We start from the raw sequence: 17298 nt of genomic DNA on the forward strand, positions 1-17298 counted from the left end.
AGCTGAAAGGTCTTCTCCTAAAACACCACCACTGTACATACAGGCATCACCTGTAATTCTTGGCATCATCATGTGGGAACTGGGGCTCCAAAAGTGTTGGTTGATACTCTAGCTACTGCTGTTGCTGTTAGCAATAAATTGCCCTTTGTCTCTGACTCAGGAGTCTCATGTCTTCAACCAACATCCATGAGATTGTGTGGCAGACCAGACTCTGGTATAAAACCAGACTCTCTGCAGATGCTGAAAATGAGATGTCCAAGAATAAAAGGAAATAGTCTTTGTATGTTTTCATAAAGTACCGCCAAAGATACAAGTGTGGCTGTATATGTTTTACTATACTAACTCTATTACCCTGTGACTCTTCCTTGCCTCAGGGAGAGTGATGAGTTAGCAGAAAGGCAGCTACTGCCTTTGAGTTTCAAAACCCAACACTTCATTTTCAAGGTTCTGAGTTTCTGAGGTCACAAAATCTGAGCCCCTAAAAATATAAAATGTATGTTTTAAATAATAGATTGGAAAGAATGAAGGAAAAGGCACATCATATCACCACACTAGACAAAGCCTCCCTTTGACAGTGGAGATGCGGGGCGAGGGGAGAAAGAAAAGGGACAGTGAAAGCAAGAAAGCTATTTGCTTGTGGTTCCCTAAGAAAGAGCCCTGAGAGGTTGGGGACTGGGAAGCAGAGAAACCATGGAATCTGAAAGGAGAGAAGCTCTGTGTCCTTCATTTTCACATAAAACAGAGAGGAACTTGACAACTGTGTCCTCTGTCTGCAGCACAGTAGGAGCATAGTAGACAGAATGCCTTTGGGGTTTGCCTGGGTGTGTGTTGGGGGAGGGGAGATTGCTCAGTCACTCAGTCACGTCTGACTGTTTGCGACCCCATGGAATGTAGCCTGCCAGGCTCCTCTGCCCATGGAATTTTCCAGGCAAGAATACTGGAGTGGGTTGCCATTTCCTACTCCAGGGGATCTTCCCGACCAGGGATCAAACCCGCGACCCCTGCATCTCCTGCATTGGCAGGCAGATACTTAACCACTAGCACCACCTGGGAAGTCCTTGGGATTTGCCTAAATGGAGAGATTTTCCCTTTATCACTACAGTCCAGGGACAGAGCCAAAGATGTTTTACATACAAAGTAGGGTACAGAGGCCATGTGATTGAGATGGTAGAATGTAGTAGTAACACACATGGACCAATTACTGAGACTGGAAAAAATAATACACATCTCAGCTAGTGTCACAGTGGATGGTTGATAACAACCAAGAATGAGAAGAAGTTTTCCCAGAGCCCTCATAAGTCCTCTGGAACTTAGATACAATATGAGGTAAATGTGTAGGAGAGCAGGAACCCATAAAATGACTGAATTGACTAATAGTTAATCTCTACCAGCAGGCAGAACAAGGGTTTACAAAATCACTATGAAAAAATTAGTGCTTTTTTATTTGTGTGTTTATTTTATACATTGTTTGTGGCCTGAAATCGGTGCTTGCTAAACCTGTATTCCTAAAACAATACATCTTAAGAATGCACTATAGTAAAAAGCTCTCCGAGGGAGGCGGGAGCGCCATGGAGGTGGCTGGCTGGTGGGATGGCAGATGAAGAAGAGGATCCCACCTTTGAGGAAGAAAGTGAAGAAATTGGAGGAGGTGCAGAAGGTGGACAGGGTAAAAGAAAGAGACTTTTTTCTAAAGAATTACGGTGTATGATGAATGGGTTTGGAGATGACCAGAATCCTTATACTGAGTCAGTAGATATTCTTGAAGACCTTGTCATAGAGTTCATCACTGAAATGACTCATAAGGCAATGTCAATTGGAAGACAAGGTCAGGTACAAGTTGAAGATATCGTCTTCTTGATTCGAAAGGACCCAAGAAAGTTTGCTAGGGTTAAAGACTTGCTTACTATGAATAAAGAATTGAAACGTGCTAGAAAAGCACTTGATGAAGCAAACTATGGATCTTGACACCTTTTGTACTTTCTGAAGCTTCATTATCTTCTGGGGAAACCATGCTTAATAACTATATTTTCCACAGTAAGGCCCTGCCTAATACCTAACCATGTGAATGAAAAATGGAGAACCACAGTTTTCAGGCTTTATTTTCACGTTTTCAATTTTAGAGTGATATATGAGCCTTTAATTGCCTGCCATTATATCACCCTACTTGAATTACATATTAGATTTTAATGACCACATGTAAGTCAAAGTACCTTTGGTTTGCAATCCATTCAGTTTCTTCTGACTCTTGACCATCTCAATGAATTAATATTTGTGTACTTGTGCCATTGTAGGTTGTACTGTAGCTGTTTAATATGTGAAATCTAAATGGCACCTTTGACTTTGATAGCTAAGTTGTGTTTCATGTATTTCTAAAGCTTTTAGACCACAGTAGTGTAAGTTGTTAAAAGATGGTGAACTGGGTTTGTGTTTCTTTTAAGGAGGAAATGATATTAGAAAATATAGTCTTTTGTAGGAGTGTTTATTTGTCTTAAGATAATTTATTTTAATATTCTTCTTTAGATAACAAGAGTGATTTAATTTTTTATTTTTTCAGAAACTAAGAATTTTCTATGAATGGTTCTGTGTTGGAAGACATACTGGATTAAAAATCTTTGGGGTTTATAATAGACTGTTTGTCAGGTTTTAAAAGAACTCATTTCCCCAGGTCAGATTAAAACTTCTGAAAGTGCTTTCAGTAGCAGGAATGGCATTGCTGAAAAAGTTGATGGCAGATAAGCATTTGGGGTAGTGTTTTATTAACATATTTGTTAGTATTTATTTATTGTGAAAACGTATACTTGACTAAAACCATGTGTGGCTATGGAAACCACTTTTGTAGTTCAGGATATACAAGTTTTGTGTGTATTTAGCTCATTGTGTTAGTCTTGCATTTAGCTGAAAGTAAGGATTAAAATTGCATTTAAAGGGAAAAAAAAAAGAATGCACTACTGTGTCCCTCATTTTTTAAAAAAAAGTTTGGCAGAAACCAATACAATTTCATAAAGCAATTATCGTTCAATTAAAAAATAAATTAAAAAAAAAAAGAAAAACTCTGTCTTCTTTTGTGTTCTTAGCCTGAGTCTCCAGAATTCCCAGTTTATTTATGGATTCCCAGAACTTCAGTGAGACTGAAACCATGATGCAGTCCACCTGACATTATTTCTACAGCAAAGGGATTTTTAAATTCTACCTCCAGCTAAGCAACTGGGAATCATATAAATAATGGAGCCTCTTTCCAACCTCAACCTACCCTCCTCTGACTATTATTATTGATACTTTGCAGACACAGAGAAATTGGCGATTTCAACTCAATCCATATTTCCTCAGCATAATTAAGAAGGCAAATGAAATTGTATTCACAAGAGTCTCAATTTCACATGTAAAATGTATACCTATATTGTATTACTCAGAGCCTGGAGAACTTGAAAATCCTACATATTTTTCAAATCTCTCTGTATTTTTTCAAAACTATATCTAAGGGGTCTATTTTTATTTCAATATATTTTGAAAACAGGAATGTTAAATGAAATTGAAAAACTAAATAAATTTGTAGTCGTCTCTAAAGCTTTTTCTTCTGGAAACATTTAATCAGTTTTTATAACAATAAAGCAGCAATTCCAAAGGTTAAACTGTTTTCAACCAAACCAAGACATGCTTAAGAGGTTATTTATTTAGCTATGTCCATAAAGGCTTCTCTGGTGGCTCAGACTATTGTCTGATTCCACCTGCAATGTAGGAGACCCAGGTTTGATTCCCCTGGAGAAGGGAATGACAGCCCACTCCAGTATTCTTGCCTGGAAAATTCCACAGACAGAAAAGCCTGGAGAAAGCTGTTGCTGTCCATGGGACTGTGGACACAACTCAATGACTTTCACTTTTATCTTCTTTCATAAAGGAACTCAAGGTGACAAGAGCAAAGGAGAGAAAAGTTATATGATTTAACAAGCATGTCTGATAGAAAGCAGTCACCAATACCGGGGCTTCCCTGATGGCTCAGTGGGTAAGGAATCCTCCTCCAATGCAGGAGATGCGGGTTCGATCCCTGGGTTTGGAAGATCCCCTGAAGGAGTAAATAGCAACCCAGTTCAGTATTCTTGCCTGGGAAATCCCATGGACAGAGAAGGCTGGGGGACTGCAGTCCAGGGAGTCACAAAGAGTAGGATACAATGGTGACTAAGCAAACAAGTCACCAACCCCAAGTAGAAACTATGTTTGAGAGACAAAAATAGAGAATAAAATTGTGTTTCCCCAAAGTAAACCTTCCACAAACCAGCCTGGACATGAACCTCTCACTCTAGTATCTATGATATTCCTGCATCATACTAACGTTGTAACTCTTCTATGGCATGTTCCCTAACTTGTGACCCACCCCCCGACTCTGACTTTCTTTTCACGCATATATAAACTTAATCTCTTAGGTTCTAATCCAAATACCTTTCTCTTTTTGTCTCACAAACACACACACACACACCTAAGCCCTGATAAACATGTACACACACACACATGCTGTTAAGCCCTAACTGACATCTCCCTACTGAGAAACTCAAAAGACCTCTATAGCTCTCATTGTGAGACCAATAACACCTTTTTGATCTTCCAATATGTCACTTATGTCTGGCCTGTCCAATGGACTTCGATGTTATTGAAGGGTTGGAAATGTGATTAAATATGCTTCTTATTCCCAAAAGAGCCAAGATCCCTGTTGGTACTCAATAAACCACTTGTTGAATTGAAAGAATTCTAAAAAGCTTCCAGAGCATAAAAATTAAATTCATTGACTCTGCCAGGACAGTATCTTGCAATATTCTGCAAAAAAAAAAAAAAAAAGGTACCAGAATAATAACCCTAGTTTAAGTTGTTGACTATGGGAATTTTATATAGTAGCTAACTTGCAGAGAAACCCATAGATACCAACTGCAACTTTTTGTTTACGGTTTTTGTACTCTGATCTCCAAGTTTTTCATTATGAGAGGTAAAGCAAAACTAAATTTAGCTCTTCTTGAAGTCCTCTGTAAATAGGTAAAGTGGAAATGAACCAGAAACAGATGTATAATATTTCTTTCAAATCAGACATGACTTTAAAAGTTTGAGACAAGATGACTTGGGGAAAAAAAAGGCATCACCCTGAGTATACTTTCCAGAAACTTTTACAAGATATCTTGATAGCACAAAGCCATGTAGATTTATCCATCAGTCCCTGACAAACAATACATAAATATAACCTGTAATATCTTTCTTCTTCGTAAGTTTCCAAGATACATTGCTCCTTCAGTAAATACACATCCTTCCCTTCTAATATAATCTCTCCAACTTTTTCCCAATTGTCCATTTCTTGTACTTAGCATCATGACATTTTAGTAAGCAGCTTTACAGAACAAATAAAATTTTTTAAGAGCCAAAGATTTTTTTTTGTTGCTTCATAATTTTATTTCAGTTGGAGCTCCACACAAAAAACTATGCACAAAGGTTAAATCAATAACCTAACCGTATTCTGACTCCAGTTTTCAGGTTAAGGGGAAAAAAAAAAAACTTATTTGTCCCCTAACATTTTAAAAATATATATCAATTACAATTAAAATTATTTATTTTCCCTGAAAGTTATGTTAAAAATTATTCTCATCTTGGGAAAACGCTTTTAGTGCAAACATGTTATTGAAACAACAACAAAAAATGCTAACCCTACAATCATGGTGATGATTACACAGGATGAGACCAGGTTTCATATTCAAATTCCTCTACATACTAGCTATGTAACCCTTAGCTAGTTACTTAGATTCTGAGTCCCAGTTTCTTTATCTTTTAAAATGCTGCTATAAGGATTAAATAAAATAGTATATTTGAAGCTCCTAATACAGAATCAATGAATGCTAGTTTCCTTTAGTATGAGGTAGAGATTTCTAGCAGTCATATGTTCCAACTGTCATGTTTTAATCAAGTGGAGGGTTATTTTTATCACATAACAAGAAGACTGTAGGCAGTACTTAAGGAAGGCATCCAAGACCCAGGCTCCTTGTAGATCTAGCCACTTAGGCAAATGGCTTAATCTTTATGTGATAAGATGTCTGCTCTACTTCCAGACAACAGTTGAAATTCATGTTAGTACAGTAGACCTTTTCCCAAACCCTTACTTTTCATCTTTCTGTGTCTCAATATTTTAAGTGGATTTCTTGTAGACAATATTGTTGGACCAATTCTTTTGAATTTGTACCCAGAAGGAGGACTACTGGATCACATGATAATTCTATTTTCAGTTTTTTGAGGAACCTCCATACTCTTTACCATAGCAGCTACACCAACTTAGATTCACACCAACAATGCACAAGTGTTCCAATTTCTTCAAATCCTTGTCATCACTTACCTTTGTTTATTTTTACTTTGATTTTTTTTATAATAGCCTTCAGACAAGTGTGAGGAGATAATCCAGTGTGTTTTTGTTTTGCATTCCCTCATGATTCGTGATGTTGAGTATCTCTGCATATATCTGTTGGCCAGTTCTATATCTTCTTTGGGAAAATGTCTATTCAATTCCTTTGCCCACTTTTTAATCAGGTTATTTGCAGGTTTTTTTTGTTTGTTGCTATTGAATTGCAGAAGTTCCTTGTATATTTGGGCATTAACTTCTCCTCAGATATTTTCTCCTGTTCCTTAATTTGCCTTTTTATTTTGTTGATTGTTTCCTTTGTTATGCAGAAGCATTTTGGTTTGATACAGTATCACATTATTTTTGTTTTTCTTATTTGTGATTTTGGTGTCATATCTGAGAAGTCTTTTCTAAGGCCAGTGTTACACAAAGTTTGACACCTATGTTTTCTTCTAAGGGCTTCCCAGGGGGCACCAGCAGTAAAGAACCTGCCTGCGAATGCAGGAGACATAAAAGATGTGAGTTCGATCCCTAGGTCAGGAAGATCCCCTGGAGGAGGGTATGGCAATCTACTCCAGTATTTTTGCCTGGAGAATCCCATGGACAGAATAGCCTGGTGGGCTACAGTCCATAGGGTTGCAAAGAGTCAGGCATGACTGAAGTGACTTAACACACACACACACAAGAACTTCATAATTTCAGGTCCTACATTTAAATCTCTAATCCATTCTGATTTGATTTTTTTATATACTGTAAGAGAAGGGTCCAACTTTATTCTTTTAAAGATGGATATACAGTTCTCTCAGCACCACTGCAAGTTCTTGACACTCTTGTCAAAGGTCAGTTCACCATGGATTTATTTCTGGGTGCTCCATTCTATTCCATTGGTCTATATGTTGTCTTTATGCCAGTACCTTACTGTTTTAGTTACCGTAGGTTTGTAATATATTTTGAAATAAGAAAGTGTTATGCCTCCAGCTTTGATCTTAAGACTGCTTTGGCTATTCAAGGTAATTTGTGATACCATATGAGTTTTAGGACTGCATTTTCTATTTTGATAAATATATATATATATATATAATTAGGATTTTGATAGGGATTACACTGAATCTGTAGTCACTTTGAATAGTATAGACATTTTAATCATATTAAGTCTTTCAATTTGTGAACACAGGATGCCTTTCCACTTACTTGCATCTTTTATTTTATTTACCAATGTTTTGTAGTTTTCAGTGCATAAGTCTTTCACCTCCTTGGATAAGGTAATTTCTAAGTATTTTATAAGTTTAGCCATCCCTGCTTTATATTGGTTAGTATTTGCATGAAATATCTTTTCCATCATTTTACTGTCAGCCTACTTGCTGTTGTTCAGTAGCTAAGTCAGGCCTAACGCTTCATGACTCCATGGACTACAGCATGCTAGGTTCCCCTGTCCATCACTATCTCCCAGAGTTTGCTTAGATTCATGTCCATTGAGTCGGTGATACTATCTAACCATCTCATCCTCTGTTGCCCCATTCTCTTTTTGCCTTCAATCTTTCCCAGCATTAGGGTCTTTTCCAATGAGTCGGCTCTTCAAATCAGGTGGTCAAGGTACTGGAACTTCAACTTCAGCATCAGCATCGGTCCTTCCAATGAATATTCAGGGTTGATTTCCTTTAGGATTGACTGGTTTCATCTCCTTGCTGTCCACAGGACTCTCCAGAGTCTTTCTAGCACCACAATTTGAAAGCATACATTCTTCCGTGCTCAGCCTTCTTTATGACCCAACTCTCACACCTGTACATGACTTGAAAAACCATAGCTTTGACTATAGGGACTTGAAAAACCATAGCTTTGACTATAGGGGCTTTTGTCAATAAAGTGATGTCTCAGCCTATATGTATCCTTAAATCTACAGTGAATCTCTTTAGGCAACATATAATTGGATCTTGGGTTTTGCGTTTTTTTTTTTTTAAACCCAGTAGCCACTCTGTCTTTTGAATGAAAAGTGTTTGTTTCTCCCCCCAAAAAATGTGTATGTTGAAATCCTAACCTCTAAAGGTATCAGTAGCTGGAGACTGGGGAACGTGATTAGGTCATGAGGATGGAGTCCTCATGAATAGAATTAGTTCGCTTATAAAAGAGATTCTGCAGAGCTTCCTACCCTCTTCCATCATATAATACAATGAGAAGTCTATACTAAAGAAGAAAGTTCTTATCAGAACACGCTGTCACCCTGCTCTTCGACTTCTAGCATGCAGAGCTGTAAGAAATTACCGAGTAGTTGTAAGCTACCCAGTCTGGCATTTTCTTATGGCAGCCTGAAAGGTCTAAGCTTTGTCACAAAGATTCTTTCAAATTCTGGTTAGGTAATTCATATATTTCCATTTCTTTAGGGGAAGTTCCTGGAAATTTATTTTCTTTATGTCATGTTTTCCTGATTCTTCATGTTCTGTGATTTTTGTGTTGACATCTATGCATTTCAGGGCTTTCCAGGTGGTTCAGTGGTTAAGAATCTGGCTGCCAATGCAAGAGACATAGGAAATGTGGGCTCAGTCCCTAGGTCGGGAAGATCCCCTGGAGAAAGGAATAGCAACCCCTCCCAGTATTCTTGCCTGGAAAATCCCATGGACAGAGGAGCCTGGCGGGCTACAGTCCCTGGAGTCCCAAAGACTCAGACACAACTAAGCACACGTGCATATAGTATGCATTTAAAGAAACAGTCACCTCTCTCAGACTTTATGGACTGGCTTTGACTGCGAAAGCTCTTCAACTTGGCTAGACTCTGGGGCTTTGTACCTAGATGCCCCAGGTGTCCAGTCTTTTTCCTTCTCTCTCTCTCTCTCCCCCCTCTCTCTCTCTTCTTTCTCTCTTCTCTCTCTGTCTGTCTCTCTCTGTCTCTCAATGATCCTGTAGTCTCTTGCTCCCTCTGGTGTCCAACTATACTGCTGCTAATTGTTCACAAATGAATTTCTTCAGTGATTCAATTACATTCTGACTTACACAGATAAACTTCCAAGAAATGTGGGTGACCCTAAAGGAATTAGACTGAATCAAAGAGAATTTTGGTAATTCTGTCCTTGTTCCTTTTTGTTAGTTCTTCAGTGTCTTTGACTATTTAGGCTTGCTCTATAGCCAAAGTCATAAACCCTGTCATTTGAGAGATAAGGAGATACAGACATTTTGATTACATATTAGAGACTGCTGACTGTTCTTCACGTTTAGAGACAAGTAAGCTATCTTTCATTTTTCTTGAAGTACATTAACTTTTGGGTATATTTTTCACTCTCCCACTTTTAGGCATAGTATAAAGAGTTGTCAACTGTGAGACCACTAGCAGTGCACGTACAATGATAACAGTACAACTAGAACTGGAAAGCCAACTGTGAGTGCTTATGTCTGCCATACATCAGAGAGGACAGCCTCATGTAGAGGGGATCCTGCTACCCAGAGCTAGACACTGATTACCATGCAGAAGTTCAGATCCAGTGTTGCCAGATTATGTTCAGGATCCAATATGCTATATGAAATTTCCTGAATTTTAACTGTTGGCTAAAAAAAAAAAAAAAAAAAAAAAAAAAAACCCTTAAGAACAATGCAGACATATCAGATTTGGATTATGATCTATGAGTTGGAAGTTTCTGCTATGGAGAATGGGCTTCCCAGGTGGCATTAACGGTAAAGAACCTGCCTAAGCCTTGGGTCGGGAAGATCCCCTGGAGGAGGGCATGGCAACCCACTCCAATAATTTTACCTGGAGGATCCCATGGAAAGAGGAACCTGGTGGGCTACTGTCCATGGAGTAGCAAAGAGTTGGACATGACTGAAACGACTTAGCGCCGCACACAGCATAGCTCTAGTGAAAAGCCCAGAAACCTTCCAGGACGCCAGGTCACTGGAAACCAGTACAACAACATCAGATGTTTGGACCTGGCGCAGAAAGAACATAAAACCAGTAGGCCAGATTTGAGGGAGAAGGGAAATAAGAGAACACACATGATATTCCTTGATGTCATGAAGGTGTAATAGGTGTTTAATTATATTTTGCAAAGACTCTGTACAGACTGCAGACCCATTTTAAGTACTTTTCAAATAATGATAGTAACCAACGCACTCAAATAATAGCAAGAGTGGCCAGAGTGGTTGATAATAGTAAATGCTAATCAGGGCCAATAACTGTTTTGCAGACAAAGTCCTCAGTCTTAACTTCTGATCTACAAAAGTCTCCAAGACTGTATATTAAATAGGAGCAAAAAGATGTTTGTGTGGGGGTTGGGGGCAGAATAGAAAACTATTACTACAAGTTGGATAAATAAAATTTTGAACCGAACAGCAGGATGGTTTAAAAGATAGGCTTTGGAATCAAGCAGACCTGGTTTAAAAGCCAGGACTTGCCACTTAATATCTCAGTTGGTAAAGAATCCGCCTGCAATGCAGGAAACCCCATTTTGATTCCTGGGTCAGAAAGATCCACTGGAGAAGAGATAGGCTTCCCACTCTAGTACTCTTGGGCTTTCCTTGTGGCTCCACTGGTAAAGAATCTGCCTGCTATGCAGGAGACCTTGGTTTGATCCCTGGGTTGCAAAGATTCCCTGGAGAAGGGAAAGGCTACCCACTCCAGTATTCTGGCCTGGAGAATTCCATGGACTGCATAGTCCATGGGGCCCCAAACAGTTGAACACGACTTTCACTTTTGCCACTTACTGTGTGTGCTCAGTTCCTCAGTCATGTCCGACTCTTTGTGACCCCATGGGCTGCAGCCTGCCAGGCTCCTCTGTCTTTGAAATTTTCCAGGAAAGAATACTGGAGTGGGTTGCAATTCTCTTCTCCAGGGGATCTTCCTGACCCAGGGACTGACCCACATCTCTTGTTTCTTTTGCATTGGCAGAGGAATTCTTTACTACTGTACCATTTGGGAAGCCCCTTAATAGTTATGTATAATTTAAGAAGATCTTTAAATTTTTTTTACTTCATGAAGCATCAATTTTCTCATCTGCAAAATCTCGCTAATGATAGTTCCTATTGTAAGGATTGCTCAAATGCTCAAGTTAATGCTTAGACAATATTATGTAAAGCACTTAGCAAAGTATCTGACACAGATTAAGATCTTCAATCCCTCATACATAGACAGATGCTCTGAGGCTATGCGTATCTTCTACTTATATCTATATACACAATATTCAAGAAAGTCACTATGTGCAAGGAAATTCCACCCATTTTACCAGTTCAAACTGAAGACTTGAAATGTTTACAGTATACTCATTCTGTAGCACTTAGTTTAATTGCAGGAAATTGATTTAATATATGTTTCCCCTGGTTTCCCCAGCATTATTTTAACTTAAGAAAAACATGTCTTCTAAAGAGGGGGAGGAGCCAAGATGGCGGAGGAGTAGGACGGGGAGATCACTTTCTCTCCCACAAATTCATCAAAAGAATAACTGAACACAGAGCAAACTTCGCGAAACAAACTCTGATCGCTAGCTGAGGTCATCAGGCGCCCAGAAAAGCAGCCCATTGTCTTCGAAAGGAGGTAGGACAAAATATAAAAGATAAAAAGTGAGACAAAAGAGCTAAGGACGGAGACCCGTTCCGGGAACTCTTAGGCGGCATTGCTTGGGGTAGGGTCCGGGCCTGAGTGCCCTGAGGACAATCGGAGGGAGCTTCTGTGAGTTGCCAACTTGAACTGTGGGAGACCAAATGAGAGAGAGTAAATTAGCCGGCCGAACACACTGCCGGCCGCTCGCAGAACAAAGAGACCGAGAGGGTCCAGAGAGGAGCTCGCAGGCTGCGGACCGGCCCAGCCCCGCCGGAGGCAGGAGGCAGGGGGGAGGGGAAGGTCGCGGCGAGACACAGGGCGCAGGCACCCGACCGGCGCGGGCGGGGACTGGGGCTGGGGACGCAGAGGGCGGAAGGCGCGCGCATCCGACTGGCGCCAGCGGAAACTGAGACTGGGTCCGAGGAAGGGAGTGGGCGCGCCACACCTGGGTAGAGTGCGCCCACAAGCCCCTGGCTGCCTGGACCGCTCTGACGGGGAAGGCACAGACAGCAGGCGCAGCTTTTCGTTCCGCGCTTTTGTGGAACACCCGAGGGCTGGAACCTCGCGCAGCGCGGGGCGCGCTCCACATAGAACAGCCGGGAGCCTGAGCAGCGCAGACGGAGAAAGCAGCGCCAGCCCCTCCCGGCAGCGCCAGCTCGACCCCGCGGCGCAAGCCCGTCCCCATAGCGCCAGCCCCTCCCGGCAGCGCGACGGAACTAGCTACCTGAGTAAGAGTCCACCTCCGCCCGCCTGTGTCAGGGCGGAAATGAGGCTCTGAAGAGACCGGCAAACAGAAGCCAAATAAACAAAGGGAACCGCTTCAGAAGGGACTGGTGCAACAGATTAAAATCCCTCTAGGAAACATTGACTACACCGGAAGGGGCCTGTAGATATCGAGAAGCGTAAGCTGGAACGAGGAGCTATCTGAAACTGAGCCGAACCCACACTGACCGCAACAGCTCCAGAGAAACTCCTAGATATAATTTTACTTTTTTCTCTTTTTTTTTTCTTTTTTTTCTTTTTTTTGTTTTTTATTTTTTCTCTTTTATTTTCCTTTAAAATCCCCTATTACTCCCCCATTACTCCTTAACTTTCATTTCCATAGACTTTTACGATTTTTTAATTAGGGGGAAAAAAACAATTTTTTTTTTCTTTCTTTTTTTTTCTTTCTTTTTTTTTTCTTTTTTTCTTTTTTCTTCTTTTTTTTCTTTCCTTTTTCTCTTCTATTTTCTATTTTTCTTTTTCTCTTATTTCTTTTAAAGTCCTCTAGTACTCCTCTACTACTCCTTAATTTTCATTTTCAATACACTATAACCTTACAAAAAAAAAGAAAAAAAAGAAGAGAAGCCCTATTTTTAAAACGAAGATTATTCTCTCCCAATCTTGACTCTCTGTTTTCTACCTCAGAACACCTCTATTTCCTCCTTTCCCCTTCTCTTCCCAATCCAATTCTGTGAATCTTTGTAGGTGACTGGGCTACGGAGAACACTCTGGGAACAGACAGCTGCGTAGATCTGTCTCTCTCCTCTTGAGTCCCCCTTTTTCTCCTCCTGCTCATCTCTATCTCCCTCCTCCCTCTCCTCTTCTTCATGTAACTCTGTGAACCTCTCTGGGTGTCCCTAACGGGGGAGAATCTTTTAGCCATTAACCTAGAAGTTTTCTTATCAGGGCTGTATAGTTGGAGAAGTCCTGAGACTACAGGAAGAATAAAACTGAAATCCAGAGGCAGGAGACTTAAGCCCAAAACCTGAGAACACCAGAAAACTCCTGACTACATGGAACTTTAAGTAATAAGTGACTGTCCAAAAGCCTTCATACCTACACTGAAACCAACCACCACCCAAGAGCCAATAAGTTTTAGAGCAAGACATACCACGCAAATTCTCCAGCAACGCAGGAACATAGCCCTGAACATCAACATACAGGCTGCCCAAGGTCACACCTAACACATAGACCCATCTCAAAACTCATTACTGGGCACTCCATTGCTCTCCAAAGAGAAGAAATCAAGTTCCACGCACCATAACACTGACGCACGCTCCCCTAACCAGGAAATCTTGACAAGCCAATCGTCTAACCCCACCCACTGGGTTAATCCTCCACAACAAAAAGGAACCACAGACCTCCAGAATACAGAAAGCCCACTCCAGATACAGCAATCTAAACAAGATGAAAAGGCAAAGAAATACCCAACAGGTAAAGGAACATGAAAAATGCCCACCAAGTCAAACAAAAGAGGAGGAGATAGGGAATCTACCTGAAAAAGAATTTAGAATAATGATAATAAAAATGATCCAAAATCTTGAAAACAAAATGGAGTTACAGATAAATAGCCTGGAAACAAAGATTGAAAAGATTCAAGAACTGTTTAATAAAGACCTAGAAGAAATAAAAAAGAGTCAATTAAAAATGAATAATGCAATGAATGAGATCAAAAACACTTTGGAGGGAACCAAGAGTAGAATAACGGAGGCAGAAGATAGGATAAGTGAGGTAGAAGATAAAATGGTGGAAATAAATGAAGCAGAGAGGAAAAAAGAAAAAAGGATCAAAAGAAATGAGGACAACCTCAGGGACCTCTGGGACACTGTGAAACGCCCCAACATTCGAATCATAGGAGTTCCAGAAGAAGAAGACAAAAAGAAAGGCCATGAGAAAATACTCGAGGAGATAATAGCTGAAAACTTCCCTAAAATGGGGAAGGAAATAGCCACCCAAGTCCAAGAAACCCAGAGAGTCCCAAACAGGATAAACCCAAGGCGAAACACCCCAAGACACATATTAATCAAATTAACAAAGATCAAACACAAAGAACAAATATTAAAAGCAGCAAGGGAGAAACAACAAATAACACACAAAGGGATCCCCATAAGGATAACAGCTGATCTATCAATAGAAACCCTCCAGGCCAGAAGGGAATGGCAGGACGTACTGAAAGTAATGAAAGAGAATAACCTACAACCTAGATTACTGTATCCAGCAAGGATCTCATTCAGATATGAAGGAGAATTCAAAAGCTTTACAGATAAGCAAAAGCTGAGAGAATTCAGCACCACCAAACCAGCTCTTCAACAAATGCTAAAGGATCTTCTCTCGACAGGAAATGCAGAAAGGTTGTATAAACGTGAACCCAAAACAACAAAGTAAATGGCAACGGGACCACACCTATCAATAATTACCCTAAATGTAAATGGGTTGAATGCCCCAACCAAAAGACAAAGATTGGCTGAATGGATACAAAAACAAGACCCTATATATGCTGTCTACAAGAGACCCACCTCAAAACAAGAGACACATACAGACTAAAAGTGAAGGGCTGGAAAAAAATATTTCATGCAAACGGAGACCAAAAGAAAGCAGGAGTGGCAATACTCATATCAGATAAAATAGACTTTCAAATAAAGGATGTGAAAAGAGACAAAGAAGGACACTACATAATGATCAAAGGATCAATCAAAGAAGAAGATATAACAATTATAAATATATATGCACCCAACATAGGAGCACCGCAATATGTACGGCAAACACTAACGAGTATGAAAGAGGAAATTAATAGTAACACAATAATAGTGGGAGACTTTAATACCCCACTCACAACTATGGATAGATCAACTAAACAGAAAATTAACAAGGAAACACAAACTTTAAATGACACAATGGACCAGCTAGACCTAATTGATATCTATAGGACATTTCACCCCAAAACAATCAACTTCACCTTTTTCTCAAGTGCACACGGAACATTCTCCAGAATAGATCACATCCTGGGCCATAAATCTGGTCTTGGAAAATTCAAAAAAATTGAAATCATTCCAGTCATCTTTTCTGACCACAGTGTAGTAAGATTAGATCTCAATTACAGGAAAAAAATTGTTAAAACTTCAAACATATGGAGGCTAACTAACACGCTTCTGAATAACCAACAAATCATAGAAGAAATCAAAAAAGAAATCAAAATATGTATAGAAATGAATGAAAATGAAAACACAACAACCCAAAACCTATGGGACACTGTAAAAGCAGTGCTAAGGGGAAGGTTCATAGCATTACAGGCTTACATCAAGAAACAAAAAAAAAAACCAAATAAATAACCTAACTCTACACCTAAAGCAATTAGAGAAGGAAGAAATGAAGAACCCCAGAGTTAGCAGAAGGAAAGAAATCTTAAAAATCAGGGCAGAAATAAATGCAAAAGAAACTAAAAGACATAGCAAAAATCAACAAAGCTAAAAGCTGGTTTTTTGAAAAAATAAACAAAATTGACAAACCATTAGCAAGACTCATTAAGAAACAAAGGGAGAAGAACCAAATCAACAAAATTAGAAATGAAAATGGAGAGATCACAACAGACAACACTGAAATACAAAGGATCATAAGAGACTACTACCAGCAGCTCTATGCCAATAAAATGGACAACTTGGATGAAATGGACAAATTCTTAGAAAAGTATAACTTTCCAAAACTGAACCAGGAAGAAATAGAAGATCTTAACAGACCCATCACAAGCAAGGAAATCGAAACTGTCATCAAAAATCTTCCAGCAAACAAAAGCCCAGGACCAGATGGCTTCACAGCTGAATTCTACCAAAAATTTAGAGAAGAGCTAACACCTATCTTACTCAAACTCTTCCAGAAAATTGCAGATGAAGGTAAGCTTCCAAACTCATTCTATGAGGCCACCATCACCCTAATTCCAAAACCAGACAAAGATGCCACAAAAAAAGAAAACTACAGGCCAATATCACTGATGAATATAGATGCAAAAATCCTTAACAAAATTCTAGCAAACAGAATCCAACAACATATTAAAAAAAATCATACACCATGACCAAGTGGGCTTTATCCCAGGAATGCAAGGATTCTTTAATATCCGTAAATCAATCAATGTAATACACCACATTAACAAATTGAAAGATAAAAACCATATGATTATCTCAATAGATGCAGAGAAAGCCTTTGACAAAATTCAACACTCATTTATGATTAAAACTCTCCAAAAAGCAGGAATAGAAGGAACATACCTCAACATAATAAAAGCTATATATGACAAACCCACAGCAAGCATCACCCTCAATGGTGAAAAATTGAAGGCATTTCCCCTGAAATCAGGAACAAGACAAGGGTGCCCACTCTCACCACTACTATTCAACATAGTGTTGGAAGTTCTGGCCACAGCAATCAGAGCAGAAAAAGAAGTAAAAGGAATCCAGATAGGAAAAGAAGAAGTGAAACTCTCACTGTTTGCAGATGACATGATCCTCTACATAGAAAACCCTAAAGACTCTACAGAAAATTACTAGAGCTAATCAATGAATATAGTAAAGTTGCAGGATATAAAATTAACACACAGAAATCCCTTGCATTCCTATATACTAACAATGAAAAAACAGAAAGAGAAATTAAGGAAACAATACCATTC

General features: G+C 39.4%; 1 protein-coding gene across 1 annotated transcript; it reads left to right on the plus strand.

The window, feature by feature from the left end:
• Positions 1 to 1556: 1556 nt before the first annotated feature.
• On the plus strand, positions 1557 to 2016 carry LOC122427762 (transcription initiation factor TFIID subunit 13-like). The gene has a single exon (XM_043447444.1). It carries the CDS (start codon positions 1591 to 1593, stop codon positions 1963 to 1965), a length of 375 nt encoding a protein of 124 aa, XP_043303379.1. The 5' UTR covers positions 1557 to 1590; the 3' UTR covers positions 1966 to 2016.
• Positions 2017 to 17298: the final 15282 nt, after the last annotated feature.

This window comes from Cervus canadensis, chromosome 2, assembly GCF_019320065.1.
Source record: "Cervus canadensis isolate Bull #8, Minnesota chromosome 2, ASM1932006v1, whole genome shotgun sequence".
Taxonomy (NCBI): Eukaryota; Metazoa; Chordata; class Mammalia; order Artiodactyla; family Cervidae; genus Cervus; species Cervus canadensis.

What these genes read in the sequence shown, in the direction of transcription:
- LOC122427762 (XM_043447444.1), top strand. Translation starts at nt 1,591, where the DNA reads ATGGCAGATGAAGAAGAGGATCCCACCTTTGAGGAAGAAAGTGAAGAA.